The sequence below is a fragment of the Marmota flaviventris genome, chromosome 2 (genome assembly GCF_047511675.1).
Source record: "Marmota flaviventris isolate mMarFla1 chromosome 2, mMarFla1.hap1, whole genome shotgun sequence".
Lineage (NCBI taxonomy): Eukaryota > Metazoa > Chordata > Mammalia > Rodentia > Sciuridae > Marmota > Marmota flaviventris.
The window spans coordinates 31,249,144-31,270,654 of record NC_092499.1 but is presented as its reverse complement, the minus strand read 5'-3'; the positions used below and the strand labels follow the sequence as shown (position 1 = coordinate 31,270,654).

The window sequence follows — 21,511 nt, the reverse complement described above, 5'->3', positions numbered from 1 at the left end:
TAGTGCCTTAAGAGATTCCTTGGTCTTCTTAATGTTGAGTTAAAACACAAACCAACCATGTACAGAGTGGGAAGAAATATAATGATTTAGCCACATCTGTAGCTTGGTTAGAGGCTCTTTCCTCCATTATGTGCATTTCTTTTAATTCTTTCCACTCTGCTATTAAGCTTTCAGCTAAGGAAATGTCTTAGCAGTATAAAACAGCTGGATGAAAAAGATTTGCCTTAGTGAGCTCTCCTTTGGATTTCTAGTGCACAGCTCACTCTCTATACATGGGGTGTGGCGGGGTCTATAATGACACCATGAGGCTAGTTGACACAATAAAATTTTGCCATGAAACAAGATCAAGTTTCAACTAAGTAACATCAGAGAGTTGGGTTCAATACAGTTAATACATAAAGGACTTAGATCTAAAGTTAGGGTTTTTCTCCTCCTTTATCTTATGCCTAGAAGCTTTACTATCACTATGAGATAAAAAAGATAGGAATGAATTTAAGGATTGAAAAAGGTGAATTTTCTTTGTGTGGGGGCAGGGGATGGGCTACTGTACTGGGGATGAAACCCAGGAGTGTTCTGTGGGCCCCATCCCCAGCTTTTTTTTGAGACTGGACCTCATTAGGTTGCCAAAGTAGCCTCAAACCTGCCATCCTCCTGCCTCAGCCTCCTGAATAGCTGGGCTCACAGTATGCTCCACCGCATATGGCTAAAAAGATACATTTTTAAGGCAAAGACCTAACTGTTTATCTTCTTTGCTGATTCGTGGTTGTGTCCTATTTTAATGCCTGTGCCCAAGTAAATGTGCTAATCCTGAACATAGGGAATGGAGATGTACTCAGCTAAGACAGGAATTGAGGAAATATAATCCTTAGGTTCTGAAGATTTGCTTTGTTCCAGTAACTTCAGTGCCTTGTTATTGAAGCCATCTGTCATCCCCACTCTTTTCCCACCCACCCCAACACAAAACCTGAGCATATTCTGATCTGCCTCTCTGCTCTTGACAGAATGTTTTTAATCCCATATGTTTTGATATTGTTGAGATGGTAACGACGTATTTGAAAGACCCCTTCTCCAGCATGACTGTGGCGGCTTCTTTTTGGCTCCTAGTGCAGGCTTTCAACAAGGCTGCCAGCAGGCCCTCTGCAGTGTAGTGTCCTACTTCCCACTCACGGGATTTCTCACAGGGAATGAGAAGGTGTCCCGGGACTGCAAAGGGTAATTATAAGGTTCATCCTAGACCCACCACGGTCTCGCTCACACCTCCATCTAGTCATCTTTCTTTGTATCCACTTTAGTTTAGTGGCAATCCACTCTAAGTAGATAAAACTCTAAAATGAATATGGATCTTTCTAACGCTTCTGTTCATCCTTTAAGTTAGATATACCTTGTTCTTTTTGTTTTTTAAATAATAGGATACCAGCAGGACCCAATAAAGAACTCTTTTTCATAAGTGGTGGCCTTTCTCTACTCAAAATCTAAGGCTGAATAAAGTGTCAAAATAAATGCTTATGGGCTGTAGTTGTAGCTCCGTGGTAGAGCACTTGCCTCGCATGTGTGAGGCCCTGGATTCGATCCTTAGCACCACATAAAACTAAATAAATAAAATACAGGTATTAAAAAATACAATAACATTATTAAAATAAATAAATAAATAAATGTTTATAGTTTTTGGTATCCCTGTCTTCCAGGAGAATAACTTAGCCTTTCCTAATTGGCATATCAGAAAGAATCTAGGGCTTAGCTTATATAAGCCGTAACTGGGGAGAATTCAAGAAAAATGGTTTTACTTTTTCATTGCTTAGCACATGATATCAAATGTATAAAGGGCTGACCTTTCTATATTCTATTTGAAGAAACAATTTTGTCTAATGACTTGCACTGATGGCGAATGTTTAGGAGATCCTAACATTAGGCAGGCCCACCTATCTGTGTATTAGTGTGTTGTAAACTGGTACCTACTAACAGTGCAGGAAAGAGCATAGCTACTTAATTGGCTCTCTCATCCCCTCCATGTTTGTTTTTCTGCCTCTCTGCCCCTGGAGATAGATGAGAGTCAGATCTAAGTAGGAGTCTGCCTGATTCTCCACATTTAGGAGGGGTGTTTCAAGAAGTTGTGAGCTCTTGCTCTTAGCTGTAGGTGTGTTAGAGGATAAATCATTTATCTCTCTCTTTTGGAGCCCCATCTTAAACACCAGCTTGGAGTCCAAAAGGAAGCAATTGTTTTAAGTAAACTAGTTGCTGTGTGTCTTTTCTGTTGTGCTTAGCTTACAGTTATAGAGGACCTCAGGATTTCAATTCTTTTGTCCTCGAGCAGCATGAATATACAGGTAAAATATTTCCAAAGTGTCATGGTAAGTAACACGTGATTGCATCCATGCCTGTCTAGGTAATGTAGACTGAGCTAGGTTAGCCACACTTTGCAATGAATGAATTTCATAAATTTACTCCATATATTCTGAACTTCTCCCCAAACCAAAAGTTGATTTCGAACTTTGCTGCATTGTTCATGGCCTTTGGTTTGGTGGTACTTGGCTATGCTAATGTGTATGACGTGACACGTTGTCACCAGCTGCAAGCTTTATCCATCAGCCACCTAGTTTCTGACATGCTGTCTATTGTGTAGACTCTTAACAAGCTTACTGTTGAAATCAGAGTTGGCTGGTCAGTGAACTGAAAGATGCAATGGCAAGCCGTCTCCATTTGTCAACATGTGTTTGTATCTGTTTAGTACCCGCACCATAATGGCCTGTACTGTATTCCAGAGCCTACATGTCATCTCCCAGCAGTATCAAAGGTACTGCCAGCTTTCCGAGAGAGCCCCAGTGGGAGATTAATGCGGCAGGATCCAGTGGTTCATTTGTCTCCAAACAAACAAGGGCATGTAAGTTAACTGCAAACTTAACAATTGATTCCAAGCAACTACTTTCCTGCAGTGCAGAAATGGGGCCAGTTCATTCTATTCTTGCCCTGCAGTATGGTCAAAGAGGAAGTCAGCCTAGTGGGGGAAACAATTTTGTCTAATGACTTGCACTGATGGCGAATGTTTGCTACCATAGCCTTGGAATTTCTGTTGCCATGGTCCTAAGGTGGCTTCCTTCAGTTGAGGTAAATTGCAGTCTCATTGGTATGCCCCTGCACCCCCACAGGTCTATAAGGGAGGTTGCCTGGTTCACTCACAATCCTAAATCCTGAAGTGTTAGGAATAGAACTGTGTTAGAAAGAGATTCTGTTTGTTTATGCAGTTGCAAGCATGGGATCCTGCTAGAGCAAGGGGGCAGACAGCTTCCCTTAAAACTACCCTACTGCTTCTTTTGTCTTCCACAGCTACACACAGTTCCTTATCACTTACAGGTACTATAATACGAGGTGACCATTGTGCAATGGAGTTGATTTCCTTGGTCTCTCTCTTTGCTGGTATTTGTGTTTATATTCTTGTCATTTGATGGGCAAATACTCCATTTCATACTCACTGATTGGTAAGATGCTCAGAAGACTTTTAAAAAAGAGAAATCTCATAAAAGTTTTGTCCTGAGATATGAATATTGAAGCTAAAAAAAAAAACAAGAGAGCACACACTCTACATTTTGCTCTGTGAAGAGAGATTTACTGAGGAAATGTAGTGTTGCCACAGATATACTTGTAAATAATAGGTTATCCCAATTGATTTGTGAATTTCCCTCATTCCTTAGCAATTTTTATATTGATTACATACTAAATAACATTTTGGACAGATTGGGTTAGGTAAAAATGTTACTAAAGTTAATTTCACCTGTTTCTTTTTTACTTTTTGGCTATTAGATGTAATTTTAAATGTAATTTTAAATTATATTTGTAGTTCACATTGTATCTCTCTAGAAACCTTCATATTACTTTGCGTTCAGTCCATCTCAGTTCAAACCAGTGATATTTAAAGGACTCAATGCCAGTCATGCCTGGGGGCTTCAGATTCACTGTACAAGAACAAAGCTGAAGAAATTTTGCCTTATTAAAAGTAAATGAAGGCTTCAAAGCACACTTTCTAAGTTGTTACTGAGAAAAACTACAGTTACAGCAAAAAGTAACTGGGATTATTCTTTTTTAAGGGGAAGAGCTGTTTTACTTTGAGATAAAACTGATACATCCTCTTGCCCCTGGCCTGGGCCTATAAAGAACATGCTTCTTCCTCCACCAAAAGAGACACATGCACATTCTTTCTCTCCTCTTTATCTTTTATCTTTAGCAAGTATCTGGGCTCCCTGCCTCCAACTTAAAATATTGTTTCATTCAACTATTTTTTGAAATAATATTTCTTTGGTAAACTCCAAAAAATGTTCTTCCTAAACAACTGAGCCACTGTGTAAAAAGGGTTCTGTACACATTTCTTATTGAGACATAATTTACATACATACCATAACATTCAGCCACTTAGCATACAATTTAGTGGGTTTTAGTATATTCAGAATTGTGCAGTCAGCACCATGATCTAATTTCAGAATATTTTCACTACCACTGAACCCCCTCTGCTGCATATCCTTCAGCAGTTACCTCCAGCTCTTCCCATCCCTTCCAAGACCTAGGCAGCTACTCATCTTTCTTTCTCAGTGGATTGCCTGTTCTAGACATTTCACGTAAATGAGATCATGTAACATGACGCCTTTTGTGTCTAGTTTCTTTCACTAAACATAATGTTTTTAAGATTCATCCATATAGTAACATGAATCTGTAATTCATTCCTTTTTGTGACTGAATAATGTTCCATTGTCTGGATATACCATTTTTTATATCCGTTGATCAGCTGATGGTCATTGGGGTTGTTTCTACTTCTTGACTCTTACATTTGATGCTTCTGTAAACATTCATATACAAGTTTTTGTGTGGACATCTGTTTGATGTCTGTTGAGTATATACCAAGAGTAGAGTTGCATGTGTTTCGTTCAATGTGCTCATTGGATATTTGTGTATCTTCTTTGAAGAAATGTCTGTTTTAATCTTTGACCATTTTCTAATCAGGTTATTTGAAGTACAAAAGTTTTTAATTTTGATAAGGTCCAATTTATCTGGTCTTTTTTTCTTTTATTATACTTTTAGTGTCATATCTAAGAAACCATTATATAACCCAAGGTCACAGAGGCTTATACTTGGGTTTTCTTCTAAGAGTTTTATAGTTTTGGTTATTACATTTAAATCTCTGGTTCTTTTCAAGTTTATTTTTCTATATATTACAGATCTGACTTCATTCATTTTTGCATGTGAATATCCAGTTGTCTCATACCAGTTGTTGATAAGACTTTTTTCCCCCATTGAATTATCCTGGCACCTCTGTGTAAATTTAACCTCTAAGCACTCCTTGAAAACTGTCTCCCAACTAGATACTAATTGGAGAAGGAAAAGGAGAGTCTTCAGACTTAATATTTCTCATATTCAGCCTTCTATCTACTTTGAGCAGTATGGCTTTTAGAATTAAGCATCCTTTCTAATTGTAAGCTTTTTGGAAATGTCATTTCCTTTCTATTTTAAGATATACAGACTTCAATGACAATTTAGATTTTTTCCTGATTAAAATGATCCTTGATACTATTGATGTTGCAGTATGAGCCAAATAATGAAAAATGGAGTATTTAAAAAAAAAAAAATTGCCTGCACTCTCTGTCATAGACACCACTGAATGGGCATGAGTCACAACAGGTTTTTCCAGGCACCTCTTATCTTACTTTGACCTGTTAGTCCTGGCACTTTAATGCCTTTAGAACTCTGCACCTGGAACTTAAGTCCTGGAGTGTCCCTGTTGTTTTCTTCTGGGTGTTCAGGAAGTCAAACCATGCACTTAAGTAAATCATGCTTCCCTTGCAGTCTGATAGTCACTACTCGAGCCACTCCAGTAGCAATACCCTCTCCAGCAATGCATCCAGTGCCCACAGTGACGAGAAGTGGTACGATGGGGACCGCACGGAATCCGAACTCAACAGCTATAACTATCTGCAGGGCACCTCCGCTGACAGTGGCATCGACACCACCTCCTACGGCCCCAGCCACGGCAGCACAGCCTCTCTGGGGGCCACCTCGTCTCCTCGCTCAGGGCCAGGCAAGGAGAAAGTGGCACCCCTGTGGCATAGCTCCAGCGAAGTGCTCTCCATGGCAGATCGAACATTAGAGACAGAGAGCCACGGCATGGACCGGAAGGCAGAGTCCTCCCTGAGCCTGGATATCCACAGCAAGGGCCAAGGTGGCTCGAGCCCTCTGACAAGGGAGAACAGCAGCTTCAGTATAAACGACGCTGCTTCCCACACAAGGTAATTGCCCTCTGCTGCTTCTCCCAGCCTCGCCTGGTTTCCTAGCCTCATCCCAGTGTATACAGGATAATGTGTATGCACTGAGGCTCTCAGATGCAGAGACAGTGGATATGGTATAAATATATATAACACACACACACACACACACACTGTATTTCTGGATATTTTATGTCATTTGTTTGCTAGCAAAATGCACTAGTCCTATAATCCTAATGTATTATGTTAAACATTTGCAGAATTATTCTGTTTAAAGTTGGATTTTACTTATTTTTAATTTTCCCAATTGCAGCCCATTTTGATTTCAGCCAGTGATAGAGAATAGTGGCAGGGACAGTCTTTTGAGGATTTCTTTTTAAATCTTGGCTGTATTTTTTAAAATAAAGGGGTCTCTCCTTAGAGTAACTGCATTTTCACAATGCTGAGCACATCCTTTCCACAGCCTCTCTCTCTGAGAACATCACTTACCTGACATTTGCATGGTAATTTTTTGCAGTAATTGGCTTCTGACAGTGATGTGTTGAGGGTGGGAGGTGTCCAACAGAACAAGGTAGCTAAAATTAGACACATCCCATCTACCTTTTAGGACAGAAAAATACACATTCTCCTGCATACTTGGCAATTGCTCCCCTAAGTAAGATAAATGCTGGTTTTCATTTCCTCTAAAATCCAAAGCCTGATGGGATGCTTCCTCTCAGGGATGAGCCCTCCTTTACTATCTCTGGGTCTCCTAATCTCTAAGGAGATTTCTCCTCTTACCTCTCATTGTTGTCAGTTGCTAATCAACTTGTGTGACAGTGTTTATCTAATCTTGCTGTCTTGTCAGTCTCTTTTGTTATTATGCCCTACAGGAAAAAAAGTAGAGAAACTTAATTTAGCTTTTTACTTTTCAAGTGGGAAGTCAGGTAGATGATCTGTCAGTAAACCCCAGGTAGCCTTAATGAGAGAAGACATCCTCTCCTTAATTTGGTTTTAACTTGGTCAGTTAAATATTCGATTTGTTTTTGTTTTTGTTTTGTCTGTATTCTTACTGATAACATTTTTAAGCTTCTCTTCTTTTAAGATTCCAAGCCTAAGGAAGTGCTTTACAAGGTTTATTTCTGTTTACCACTCCCACATTCCAGATTTAAAAATAATCGTTAGGTCTGCAAACTATGTGACCCCAAGTGAAAAGGAGCTTGGGAAAGTGTTCCCATATTGTGACTACCCAGCACCCCTCTACCCTTCCACGATTCAGAAAATAGAGTGTTTGACTCAAATGGTGTGTTTGAGAGAGTAGAACAGAGAGCTGGGCCTCAGATGCCACAGGAACACAGACAGAATCACATGGCATGGAGCTACCACACTCATGGGCTGCTTTTACATGTTCCACCATCTCATTAACTAGGGACTGTGAATTTGACAGTTTCCAAATCAGAATGATTTCTCTGTAGTTTCTAACCTAGAAACTAGATTTAGCTGGGACTTCTATTTCTCTGGTTTTCAGTGCCTCATTTTGAAAGGTACCTTTTCTTAAGAATGGTATTCCACTTGAAGAGCTCTCTCTGGCCTAATATGTTTGCAGCAGAAAGTCACAGAGAATTTGTCAGGACTGGCGTCACTGAGAGGAAGGTTGGAAAACTGGACCCCTGTCCCCAAAGCACAAAACGTGAAACAGTGCTATTATCTGATAAATCCAGGAGATCTGCAGAGCTCTCCAAAAATGTAGGCACCTGGGTTTTCATTGTCCAAATGTGCTGACCGGAGCTGCTCAAAGGATTATCTAAATTTTCTGCTTCAAATCGGCCATGCAGAATCATTGAAATCATCACTTAGAAACAACTCTTCTATTGAAAGTCATACTTGGTAAAGAGAAGAATGTGGCCTTTCAGGGAAGGTTGCAGGACTTCCCACCCACCGAAGGGCTGAGTCACATTTGTTTCTAGACTCTGGTAAACAGGAATGCTTTGTAACTTCAGCCTGTTGATCTTGGCAGAGTGAGCTGGGTAATCAGAGCTTCAACAACCCTCTTTTTCTGGAGGAAAAAGGGACTTAGCTACCAAACGAACATGGCTAGAGACACGAAAATCACAGCAAATTAGAGTGTCTGTGTCCTCAGAAGACAGGAACAGCAATTAATGTGGAGATCTCTTGACAGTGCATAAAAGCTTGTACCTGGGACTCGGTGACAAAATCTAAATTACAGTGATTAAGTTCCACTGCATATTTCTGGCTGGGCTGTTCCTACTCTCTACTCCCTTGATGACTGTGCAGGGTTTTTGTGGCACCCTGTGAGAACCGCATTAATGCAGGTTGGTAATTACATAGCATTGTTGTTTGAATGTCATTAAGAGAGGCCATACATACTGATATCCTTCTACAATTAAAAAGTCTATTAATTGCTCTAAAGTGTTGCTCCCTAGAATATATGTATTTTCTATGAAGCTTGGAAATCTCGAGAGAGATTTTAATTTTTATTTATTTTTTTCTAATGGTTATTTCACTTTCAGATCTTAAAATGAACCACTCAAAAACAAAATTTTTAAAAAAGGTTTGTGATGAGCATAGGAGAGGCAAAGATAATTCCAATTTTACTACATCTTGCCAGCTGGATTCTTTTTTCTTTTTCTTGGAGTTCTGGAACTCCCCTTTGGAACTCAGGACCTCTTCAGTTGGTGTAGATGCTGTAGTCCTGTGACCAGTGGAAAGTCTGCTGCTGGAACTGTTGAGCCCTTCCTAAAAAACTGAAAACCCCACTCATGCTTGTGTGTGGTCGTCTCTCCTGTAACATTCTGACCTGACTTGTCTTGGTGTCCAGACCTCTGTGCCCGCCTCCTTAGCCTGCCATTCTGCTTATCTCAAACTGTCCTTTTGCTTCCCTTCGTCCCCATCAGAGCCCTGTAGCCAACCATTCCCCACTGACGTCATCACACATGTTTTTACTGCCATCGGTACAAGAGGATCTCATCGTGCATGTTGATCCTAAGAACCTTTGTGTCATGGGTGCCAGTGCATTTTGATAATGCAAACAGCAATAACTTCTCTCTTAATTTCCCCTCTTTGTTTTTTACACAAGGCCCCTATCAATTAATCAGTTTAAAGGTCACATAAATCCTCAACTCCTGACCCTCCTAGAAAACCGTCTCCTAGAAAACCATGTCAAAGCTTATTGTACAGACACATCAATATTGGCACAGAGCTGTACTGCTTTTGTGTATGGATTTTGGTATAATAGCATACTTAAAGTCCTTGTAAAGCACAAACCTTTAGTAAAGTCATTTTGAAAAATCTGCAAAATGTATTAAGGAAGAACTTTATAACACCTTAAATGCAGATATTGGTCAGGATCTTCCCATAGTTGGTCAATATCTGACATTCATTAAAGGGGTTAAAGATCAAGAGAAATATCTGCCCCTGGCTGTCAGTACAGTTCACGTGCGTGAATGGGTTTTTCCTGGTTAAACTAGTAAGTTAACTATTCATGCCAGAAAAGCTGTGTTTCTTGAGGGTAGCAGGAAGGAAGGATTTCCTACATGCAGCATCCTTGAATGTGGAGGCAGGCCTCCAGCTGCTGTGGCCCTGGGCTGGGTGCCTCTGTGTATTAGAGGCCTGTGCTTAAATGTTGTTCTCTGTACCCTTTTTGGTATGGCATGTATATAAACAATATGCCTTCTTTCTTTAGAAACGATTCAGTTGTCTTTATAACATTTCCCTCTAAATCTTTTCTGCATTTTTTTTTTCAATTATTAAGTCAGTTGCCTCTCTTCCATATTATTTTCTAAAGATGAAAGTGTTATTTTTTTTCTAAGGGTCATAGACTAATTCAGAATCTAAAAGTCCAACATCTAAAATTCCAAACCCAGAACTTCTCTTCAAGGATGTAATTTCCTCTTTCTACCTTAGCCTAGTTGTTCATAATTTTTGCCTTGTGGCCCTGCCCATAATAAACATTCCATTCAGGATTACATTTTACTTTGTTTTTATACAGCAGTACTCCAGGTGAACTAGCCTAATCTATCTTGCTGAATTTCCTCCAGTTTATGGGAGTGGGTAGTTATTTTATGTGGAACTTTACTTTTAGCGACCTCAGAGGCTGAAAACCATGGTTTGAAATTTCAAGTCAACACTAAGAAGTGAGCCCTCAGTCAAGCCACAAAGGCTTGATGCTTGATGCTGAGCTCACCAGCACAGCCTTGTTTATAGTGCAGAGTCCATTCTTTGCCATATTTAAATCACTCTACCAGGATGAGAATTTATGCAGTTGCTTTATTTAAAAGAAGAAAAAGTAATCTTGAAGGAGAGGTTCCACATCCTTTTGCATGGTCTCAGCCTGTCACAGGTCATCTCCTTGTTCAACATTTTGTCCTTTTGAATTTAAACATGCAGGTAAAAGGGAGTAGGTGGTTTTTCTGAATTCAGTCTTTTTTGAACAGGAAGATGATTTTGGAGCTATAACGTTATGAAAAGTTGTGGTTGGTTCTACTTGCCTTAACCTAGTTGTTGGATATGGATCATTGACTATAAGGTGGTCAAAAAAGAAAGAAAAATAAATTTTGTTATATCCCTTCACCTTCATGCACATTAATTGAGAAACTTATGGAAAAAAGATTTAGGGCTTGAGATAGGTCCATGCCTCAGGTCTACCCTTGATCACCTTTATGGCCTTTGGCTGGTTACCATTGCCCCACATGATCCCTCCTATCTGATCTAATACCTGGTCCCCTACTAATTGGCTGTTGTTCTGTGTTTGTTGAGATTTAAAAAGGTTGTCAAATGTATTGCAAACTGTGAGTGTCCTTGTGAGACAAAAGGCTTTCTGTCATTTCCTTTCTTGAGCTCTTCATCAGCTCTTTATGCAGTTATCTTGTCACTTTTTCTTTCACAAGCATGTGTCTCACAGCTCCTGTAACTATCCTGTATGTGTTCATCCTATAATCAATCATATTTTCTCTTCTCAAGCTTCCTGCTTTCTTTATCCTTTTTAGATGCCAAACTTGGACATGACAGAGCAGCTGTGCCCAATAAAATGATAATGTTAGCTCCATATTTTAAATAGGTTAGTACTGCAGACTTCTTCATCTTGTGGTTCAACAATGATCCCTGAAGCATCTTTTGCTGCATACACCTAGCCATTCCATTTCCCTATCCTGTTTGTGTTACATGTCTTTATATTAAATATTGGACTAAATATCTGCTTCTTGTAGATGGGCTGTTATCTCTACTGCAACCACGTAGATTCCCCTTGCTATCTTAATCATACCTGCTTCCCTTGTTTGCTTTTTTTCAAATGCTTTGGAATTATTGTCTCCTGAAGCCCTTCTAAATTATGGAGCCCAGTATTTGATGTAGTATAGAATTGGCTAATGTTGAACACAGTGGGAGGAGTCCTCCTTAATCATTATCCTCCACATTATCTGTCACCAAAAGGCTTGTTGCTTGTACAAGCAATCAAAGGAAACCCAGTCAGCTTCCCTCCCCTTGGTATTAGGCCAACATTCAGCCTTTGCCCAGATTTTGCCACAGACATTTGACAGGTGACTAATTGCTGCTTTCCCCATCCTGAAAATACCATCCTTAGCAAACCCAGCCTGTCTAAAACCCTTCCTCCATGCCATGCCTGAATAGTAGATGACTCCAAGTGTTCCCTTTGGCAGCTTTCAACAACACGGTGGCCAGCAGATGTTTTTTTCCGCAGGAAGGGATGGTCTCGCGTCATTTTGCAGAAATTCAGAACCGTTTCCTTGGCCCTTGTAGGTTTGGCACTTGGGGCTTTGATTGATGACATTTGTGCTTCCCCATCCTGGGTGGTTCATCCCTTTGCAAAGTCAGCAAGCAGATTCAGGCAGCTCCCACTGTGAGAAGCATCCTTTTTTCAGATTGGTTATCCCCTCTTATGAAGTTTCACCACAACTGGGAGTGTGAAGTAACCAGGTGGCAGCACATTTGGCTCATGGTTCCCTTTGAGTATTAGATCAATATGAGAAATTTGGACAGATTCAGTTGCCCTGTTGCCCCTTTCTTTCCCTCTTTCTATATCTAGTGTTGTGTATGTGTGTGTGCCCTTACTTTTAAAAAATCCTGGAACGGCCAAACAGAATCCACAGTCATTCCATTTTTAGGCAAGGGGAAGTACCCTTATAATTGATATAAAATTAAAGTCATGGTCTCCTCATGTAGAATCTAGGACACCCTGGCTTGTATTCTTGGTGATTTAGTTTGGCCATACACACTTAAACTCACTTTTTACACAGTAAGAAAGGGAACAAGTATTGCAGTTTTCACTTCCAATATAAGTATTGCTCTTTTTATTCCATATGATTGGTTCATTACCTTCTTACACAATTCCATGAAAGTCATCATGGGTAATAGAATTGCAGCATATTGAGTTAACATGAAATCTCCTGGATAATCAAACAGCCCAGTGACAGTTCCCCTTAAAAATCAGGGAGCTGTCAACCTCATGTCCATTGTAGTGTAACTAAACCCATTTCAAAGAAACTTAGGTGCAATGTGTGGGTACACACCTTGAGGTGATCTAGAGGCTGTAGGGTTGTCAGCTTCAGGAAGGCCCACCCACAGCTGACCAAGGATGGAACCACAAGAGGAAGAGGAGAAAGACCCAAGAGTGTGAGAAGTTTACAAGCTAATGTAGTAGCTCTTAAACACTAGGAAACATGAGATTCCTTCAGAGACATTTGAAAATACAGATTTCTGGGGCTTTAGAAGATCTGACATTAGCTCAGGACCCTGCTTGTACATCATCACCTGCAGAGACCACAGTCCATGGCTTTAGAAACACTGTTCCCATGGCTTCACCTGCTGGATCCAGAGAAGTAGGAAGCTGGATTTTGACCAAGTCATAACAATAGGAAGGGTTCAGCTGGATTTGAGCAGTAATCCTCAATTAGCATTCATACCTGGGGAGAGATGTTGTCCAGTTTCTAGGTACCTCCCCAGCTGTATTGCATCAACATCTTTGGGATTAGGGCACAAGAGTGCACTGTTCAGAAGAGCTCCCAGGTGAAGTTCATCTGCCTACTGTGTGCTCCTCTCATGCCATGAATTGTATATATTAAGAAGGAAGCCACACCAACTAATTGTTCATTTGTTTTTACATGTGCCTTTGTTCACAAATCTAATCAATTGTTAAATAGAGCTGTCTAAGTATTAGTAACAGAAGTGTGCTGGCATGTCACACCTGGGAGCTAGTATCAGCCATCATGTTCATAGATAAAACCAGTGGCCAGGTTCAGTGGTCTTATTTATGTACTTATACACTTGTAAACAGAAGCATCATTTATAGATTTGTTTCTCACAGTAAAAATAAAGCAACATCTAGTTTTAAATACAGTTATGAGTAAAATACACCATCTGCATGCATGATACGTCCTTATATTTAAAGATTGACTTCTGACGGGCATGGTGGCACACACCTAAAATCCCAGCAACCCAGGAGGCTGAGGCAGGAGGATCACAAGTTTTAAGCCAGCCTTAGCAACTCAGCAAGGCCCTGTCTCAAAAAATAAAAAGGACTGGGGATATAACTCCATAGCAGAGCTCTCCTGAGTTTGATTCCCAGACACCCGCCCCCCCCAATAAAACCTGATTGCTAACATATCGTTTATTTGGCAGTTTCTTACATCATACATTGAATGCCTGCAGTTGCTAGGGACTTTTCTAGGCATGGGCAATGTACTAATGAACAAGACAGGAAAAATCTCAGGAATCTCCCTTCAAACAGGGGAGACAGACTATAACCAAAGTAAAGAAATTAAATGTAGAGTACTCTGCATAAACACTTAGCTCAACAAATATTTAATGGTAATCTCATGTGTTCCTTGCATTGATAAATTCCTGCCATTGAAGAGTATATAATCAAGCACAAGCATTTATTGAATGCCTATTAGGGAAATAATGGTAATAATTAAATTTATGCAGAACAGAAAGAGCTCCAAAAACTATAGTGTATATGCTGCTGTCTCCTTGGACCTTTCCAAGTCTGTTCTTTAACTCTCCTTTTCTGCAATACATATATTATTGCTAAAACCAGCATAGCTGTTTTGTACCACATGGAGGAATCATTTGTAAACTAATGGGCTGGGCATTATACTTTCTGTTCTCCTGGCCAATGTTTTGACCAAGCATTTAGTCTTTGAAAGCCCCAGAACTTTTGAATACCAGTGTTATCATATCAAGATAATTTGATGTTGATCAATGTGAAATCTGGCAATTAAATATACCTCTGGAATAGCAGTTTTCAAAGTATGCCCTGGAAACAATGCACTAGAAGTGTGAATTCTCATGCCCCCTCCAACCTATTCCACCTACTGAGTCAGAACCTCTGGAGGGGGCAGCAGTCTGTATTTTAACATGTTGAAGTTGGGAACTGGCTCTAGCAATTTAAACATACCTGCTCTCACTTATGGATGCCAGTCATAATGGATAGTTAAAACAAGTACATGGTCATCCAGGATGAGAGCTGTGTAAGTTAGATCCTGATCCACCATTTTTCATTTCATGGAATTGCTTCAAACACCAACCAGGGCTGGGGCTTGAGGCATCTCTCTATCTACAAGTGTAGATAAAATGGGGGAAAAAAATCTGCAAAGCAAAGATTAAATCTTGTCTCTGAGTAACATATATTTGTCACAAGCCTGCCCTTTGTTTTAAATTATGCCCAAGGCTGCACTCTGTTTCCAAAGTCTCTCTGGCGATATTCCCCTGCTAATGTGTGCTTGGGGTCTCTGGTGACTCAATGCCACTCTGTGAGCTTGTCAATCTCTTGATTCTTTTTTCTTTTGGTTCATCTTTCTACTTTGAGTCTCTTCCATAATAGAAATCTAGTATTATTTTTTCCTTACTGACTTAATACACTGCACTTGTGGAAGAGTTTTGCATTTCCTTTTCTTAATTTTAAAAGCAAACGGATGGGATATTCATTTTCAAGAGGTAAGGTTGCATCGCTTTTCAATTTATGTTGCCCTTTAAGGTTTTGTGAGGTTTTCTTCTACTTTGTCTAGCTGGAATAATATTTGGGGGGTGGGGACAGGGTGAGACTAGCTGTTTCTTAAAAATTGTGTTTTAAGTCTCAGCCCAGTTCTTCCCTGTTAGTTATAAAAATAAAGGAGGTAATTATATTTGGTCTGAGATAATAAGAGTCCATTAATATGGAAAGCCCTCCAGATGGGCTTTGCTTCCCCCACGTCTTACCCTTCTGTGGGCCTAGCCTCCTGGACTCCTTTCAGGTTATTGACTTTTTGCAGGTAGGTTTTCATGGAAGGATACCATTCATACAGAAAAAGATGATAAGTATATACAGTTGAATTTCCAAAGTGTACCTACCTACCCAATTATTATCCACATCACAAACTAGAACATCACCAACCCCCACACACTGCACTGTCCCTGTTCCATCCCCAGTCACTCTGCTTCCTCCCCAGGGTAAGCACAGTGTTCAATTGGAAATCATGGACTTGTTTTGCTGACGTTTTGGACTTTATACAAATAGAATCATTTTGTACATGTTATTCTGTGTCTGGTGTCTTTAAGTCAACATGTTAGTGAGATTTATCTACGTGTCATGGGTAGCATTTGTTTCCTTTGCTTTTTTACATTTATATTATGAGGACATTTTTACAGTTCATTTACCCATTCTACTGTTGATGAACACTTGGATCGTTTTCGTTTTTAGGTGGGGGATTTTACAAATTCTCAGATATATCCTTTGCTACACATTTGTATGCTTTTTTCTAAGCTTATAGAGAGTAAGTGGTACGTGGTCGGATGTACATACCTTCAGTGTAGAGGCTGTGAACTCGTTTGCCAAAGTGGCTGTAGCAGGGACATTCCACTCAGTGGTATACGAGAGGTCTAGTTGTGTCGCATCCTTTCTGGCATTTGACATTATAACTCTTCTTAATTTAGCCATTCTGGGGGGTATGTAGTGGTCCCTTGTGGATTTAATTTGCCTTTTCCTGGTAATTGATGATGTTGAGCACCAGTGTTTATAGGTTTGTTAGATATCCCCTCTTGAAGTTGCTCTTCAAATCATTGCCATCTTTCTACTGCGTTGTCTTGTTGAGTCCTAGGAGTGTAGTTGTAAGTTGACAGGAGCCTGTTATTGGATATGCATATTTTCTCCTGTGTCTTTTGATAATAGAATTTATTAATTTTAAAAGGCTTCAATATTTTCCTTTATGATCTTATTAAAGAAACCACTGCCTCTATGATAAAGATGATCTTCCATATTATAGTCCAGAATCTTTAGAACTACGTTAAGTATACAAACCAACTGGAATTGACCTATGTAAAGAATGAGGTAGGATTGTTTAGATTCATTTTCACCAATATATATTATCTCAGGGTCAGTAGAATTTGGGTTTTTAATTTCCTTTTTATAATAAGTTTTTAGATATTAGAATAGATTCAGATTTACAGGAAAGTTGCAGAGGCAGTCTAGATTTCCCGTGTGCATCTCACCATGTCCCCGTCATCATCCTCACATCACTGTAGTGCATTTATCATGGCTGAGCAATCAATATTGATACATTATTAACAAGGTTCATGTTTATTCAGCTCAGGACCATTAGCTTTTGACAAATGGAAGTGCCACCGAAGAATGTTTCGGAACCACCTGCTATTAATTAAACCTCCAGCAACCCAAAGCCCATTATGGTACAAGTCACCTGTCCTATGCTAGAGAACTTAGCAGGGCTCAAACTGTAAATCTGGGTAGTGTGAGATCACTGGGAAGGAAGTGTGGAATCCTACAGATAAAGGCCCTCCGCATTTGTAGTAATGTTCAGTTCTTATCCCTGGTTTTGAAAATTCTGCCTCTTTGAGTTTTGAAGCTCCTTTGAAACCTCTGAGTTTGGGACTCCTTTATTTCTGTAAATTTTACTTTTGTAATGTTTAACCAGTCTGAAGTACTTTGGTGATGAAGAGCTTTTTGGAGTCAACATCAAGGCCAGATGCCATGGGGAAAGAGAGTTCAGTGTGCTCCAGTCAGCCCCTGACACCACCAGACCTGCCCGGCCCTTCCTGATGTCATTTGCCACTTTTGGATTTGATGGTCTCAACTGTTTTTGTTTTTTAGCTTAAGTATATGTCAAGCCTCAGTAACCATTTGTCACTCTGAGTAGACATTTAAATTCTAGTGAGAAGGCAAGGAAGGCCAGCCAGCCAGCCCCATTAATATTTTATGAAACCTTTATGGTGCTTTCACCCTGCCACCACCCCAACCTTGACTCCACTTCTGTGTTGGCATAGTGGCCCTGGGATGCACTCTTAAGTAGTTTTATCTCTGTTCTGCTCCTCAGTACCATGAGCTCCCGGCACTCTGCCAGCCCGGTTGTGTTCTCCAGTGCCCGAAGTTCACCAAAGGAGGAGCTTCACCCCGCCAGCGCCTCACAGCTTGCGCCTTCCTTTTCCTCTTCCTCCTCATCTTCCTCTGGTCCTAGGACATTCTACCCTCGCCAGGGCGCTACGAGCAAGTACTTGATTGGATGGAAAAAACCTGAAGGAACCATTAACTCTGTGGGATTCATGGACACAAGAAAGTAAGAGGCCTGCTTCTCTTGCTCAGTGGTTTTCTTTCAACATGGCAGAGAATGGGAAAGGTGGGGGGATTTCTTAGAGTAGAGGAGATCAAGCTAGGGGTATAAAGAGCATGTTTGGTGGGTAGATTTTATTTTTCTTAAATTATTTTTCTGCCTCATTCCTTGAATAAGATGAACCGCAGAACATTTGAATTTGGGAGTCTTAGCCCTCCTAGGAGAGAACATATCTGAAGGGTATTCTTCAGAATAACTGACTGGTGCTCAGTCTACACTCGTGGTTTTGATTCCATTAACCACAGCCTTCCCATGTGTTCCTTTTTTTTTTTTTTTTTAAGGTATCAGGGATTGAATCCAGTGACCCTTGACCACTGAGCCACATTCCTAGCCCTTTTTTAAATTTTGAGACAGGGTCTCACTAAGTTGCTTAAGGCCTCATAAAGTTGCTGAGGCTGGCTTTGAACTTATAGTCTTCCTGCCTCAGCCTCCCAAGTATCTAGGATTCTACTGTGTGCCACCAAGCCAGGCTGGAATTCTTCATAACTGGGCCAGTACAGCAAATTGGAAATTAGTGAGAACCCCTGAGAAGAAAGTTCTTTTTTTTTTTTTGGTACTCGTGATTGAACCCAGACGTACTTTACTGAGCTACATTCCCAACCTTTTTTTATTTTTTATTTTGAGACAGGCTCTCAACTTAGCCTCAATAGGTTAATTTGCTGAGGTTGGCCTGGAACTTGTGATCCTCGTGCTTCAACCTCCAGAGTCTCTAGGATTACAGGTGTGTGCCACTGTGCCCAGAAATATAGGACTTTTTGACACAGTGGTACAGTAAAAAATTAAATAGTTCATTCAGTTTTGCTTTTATTCCTTTGAAGGTTGCATTTGTGGTCTTAGTGAATCTGATGCTAATTTTGGCTCAGTAGAATCAATAGTTTCCTGAAGAAGAATGATTTATTCATCAGACTTTAATTTGTGTTTCAAGTTGGTTTTTCATTCCCATGAATGCATTCTGAAGTAAACAGGAGTGGTTCTCTTCTCTCATCTTTAGTATTTCTCTCAGCCTTCAGAGCCCACCATGGCGGTCGGCCTGTTGACTATGTTTCCACATATCTCTCCTTCTTCCCAGGCGCCATCAGAGTGATGGCAGTGAAATAGCCCACACCAGGCTGCGGGCCTCAACCAGGGACCTCCGGACATCCCCCAAGCCAACCTCCAAGTCCACCATTGAGGAGGATCTAAAGAAGCTCATCGACCTTGAAAGCCCAACTCCTGAATCCCAGAAGAATTTTAAGGTATGAGACAGAGCATAGGGTGGATGGGAATTAGAAGTCAAATTTGAGGGGGCTGTAGCCTTAGTTACAGCTGCCCTAGAGTTTGATTGCTGGTTCCTCTTCTCTGGATCCCCCTTCCCAGTTTTCCCAGGTATTTTCCCAATTTCACTGCCATAGCCATCTCTGAAGTCTTGGCTCCTGTTTACCTACTCTACCCGCCATCAGCTTTTTCTTCTAGTGTGCCCTACTCAAAGTGCATAATCCCTCGGTCTTCAACTACATGATGCTGCTTCACAGAACTTTTCAGAGAAACCTGTAGGTCCCTTGTCAGCTAGAAAATTCTCCATAGAGGTTTCAGTGCCTTCTGCCCATGAGATTCTTACCTCACAGATGGGCCAGTTAATCAGCTGGGCACACACAGTACCAGAGGAAGTGCCTGGTGTTCACTGTCATGAGCATGCACCAAAAGAAAACAGACAGCTGCCTCTCCATCCAGCCAACTAAGTATACATACTTGCCTCCAGAACTTTCCAGATCTCTGTACTTTGTAAAAGCTTCTGTTTCTCTCTCAGGATTCCAGACCATCAGTGCCTTCCCTAAAGCCCAGTCTCCCTCTCCACCAATCCTGAGTGCTTGTGGCATTTGGGTTTGTCAGTGGCCAGGTCTCTGTAGAGCCACACAGCAAGGTTTGCCTTTTGCCTCAGCTCACAGGACTTGTGGCACAGCTTCCTGCAGGCACCCTGCTTCTTTATCCTCTGAAGCTTGCGATCTCATGCTGCAGGGTTTGGAGTTGGTGTTTATTGAGCTGGACCTGAGGTCCATTATGGGGTATACTGGGGAGCCCCCAGAAAAGTCATGGCAGTAAACTTTGAAGGTTTCTGTTTTTGAGGTTCTTAGTTCATTGATTTATAGTCTGTTTGAAGGGACTAGAAAGCTTTTATTTCAGAAGAACTTGGAGAATGAATGGAAGATGGAAGCTAGACTATTTTCTTACTGGACAGTGTCACACTGTGATCTGAGGGCAGGCAGGTAGAAGGAGCCCTGCACTCTCACTGCCTCTGGGCTCTCCCATCACCTCTGTGTGTGCACACACACACAAACATCTCCCCCAGAATGGTCAGCTGTACCTCCTAAACTTAAAAATCAACATTTACAGGAATAAAATGTATCCCAAGGACCATTCAGGAGTTTTGCTGAGAAATTAATGATTTATTATGTTACTAAATTGTGTCACAGATGTAACCATTTTGACTTCTGTCATTTGTTTCAGAAGTCAGCACTTAGCAGTTCTGACTCATCATCCAGGGTACAAATGGTTTCCATGGAAACCATGCAAAAGATAGTGCTTCTCTGTCTTTATCCATCAAAATTCAAGGAAGTATATTAAAATTTTTAAATATCAGTTTCAAAATAAAAGTTCCTTCCTTCCTCCCTCCCTCCCTCCCTCCCTCCCTCCCTGAAAGGAATCTTTCCCCTAATTCCTAGTTCAACATTTTTGGCAAGGAGCAACCTCTGAGCTCTCATTCTTTTGATTTATTCTTGCAGTGGAAATAATTGAAGGCAAATGTCTGTTTTGCTCTTATTCTAGTTCTTGGCTTTTATTTCCAAAGTAAATTACTTTAGCATTCCTATTTGAAGCAGGGGTATCCTGTCTTTGTGTTGTGACTGTATTCATGTGAGACCTGCTGCAAAGAAAGTGCTGATGCTGGCCCCAGCCCACTGCAGGGAGGGGCTGGGAGCAGGGCTGGGACAGGCTCACTTTCTCTCTTCTCTCACTGGTTTCATCTTTTTTGAGCTGGTTCAGTTTCAGATGAGTTCAGCTAAGTTGCTCCCTGTGTCTTCTGAAGTCATTGTCTGAGTGACTGGCTCTGCTGTGTCAGTGAGGCCAGCGTGCCCTGGTCTGGTCTTCCAGGCCACCGCTGATCCCAGGCTGCAAGCCTTTGTAATGGGCTTCGGGGTCCTAGGAGACCAGCTTTGGGCTGTGAGACTTGGAACCCACTCAAAACGCCACAGTGGTTTTCTTGGAGGTCCACGTACCTAGCGGCTCTCACTCCCAGGTTTGCCTGCCAGTAGAGTGTGACATGGATGACACAATCTGGCTGCCCTGTGCCGGACAGGCCATAGCTGAGCGTTCCCACGCAGCTGCCATCAAGCTCCTGCTGGTTGAGCTGTAGCATTATAAGAAACCTCACTCACAAGCCTTGCTTCTCTGAGTGTGCTTATGGTCAGGCAGATATACAGACCTTTCTAACCAGTGCTCCCAGGTATATAGAGCAAAGGAAGGGGCTCTGCTTGAAGCCAGTATAGGAAGAGCTGTTACCAGCTTATTGTGAGTACAGGTGACACATGTCACTGACAGCTGGGGGGTGGGGGGGGGGCACTAGAAGAGTGAGAGACTAAAACAGGAGATTAGCCAGAAGCAAAGTGTCACCTCTCTAGGTTC

At 41.1% G+C, this 21,511-nt stretch overlaps 1 protein-coding gene across 9 annotated transcripts in view; it reads left to right on the top strand.

The window, feature by feature from the left end:
• Positions 1 to 21,511, top strand: part of Sipa1l1 (signal induced proliferation associated 1 like 1) — a 364,872-nt gene that overhangs the window by 330,049 nt on the left and 13,312 nt on the right. For 7 of the 9 annotated variants that reach the window (XM_071607707.1, XM_071607705.1, XM_071607701.1 and 4 more), the window contains 4 exons: positions 2,760 to 2,878; positions 5,827 to 6,266; positions 17,561 to 17,800; positions 18,924 to 19,089. In XM_071607707.1, coding sequence (XP_071463808.1) covers positions 2,760 to 2,878; positions 5,827 to 6,266; positions 17,561 to 17,800; positions 18,924 to 19,089 — 965 coding nt within the window. Of the gene's footprint in view, positions 1 to 2,261; positions 2,325 to 2,759; positions 2,879 to 5,826; positions 6,267 to 17,560; positions 17,801 to 18,923; positions 19,090 to 21,511 lie in introns of all 9 variants that reach the window. The other 2 variants (XM_071607708.1, XM_071607706.1) reach the window with 2 other exon arrangements.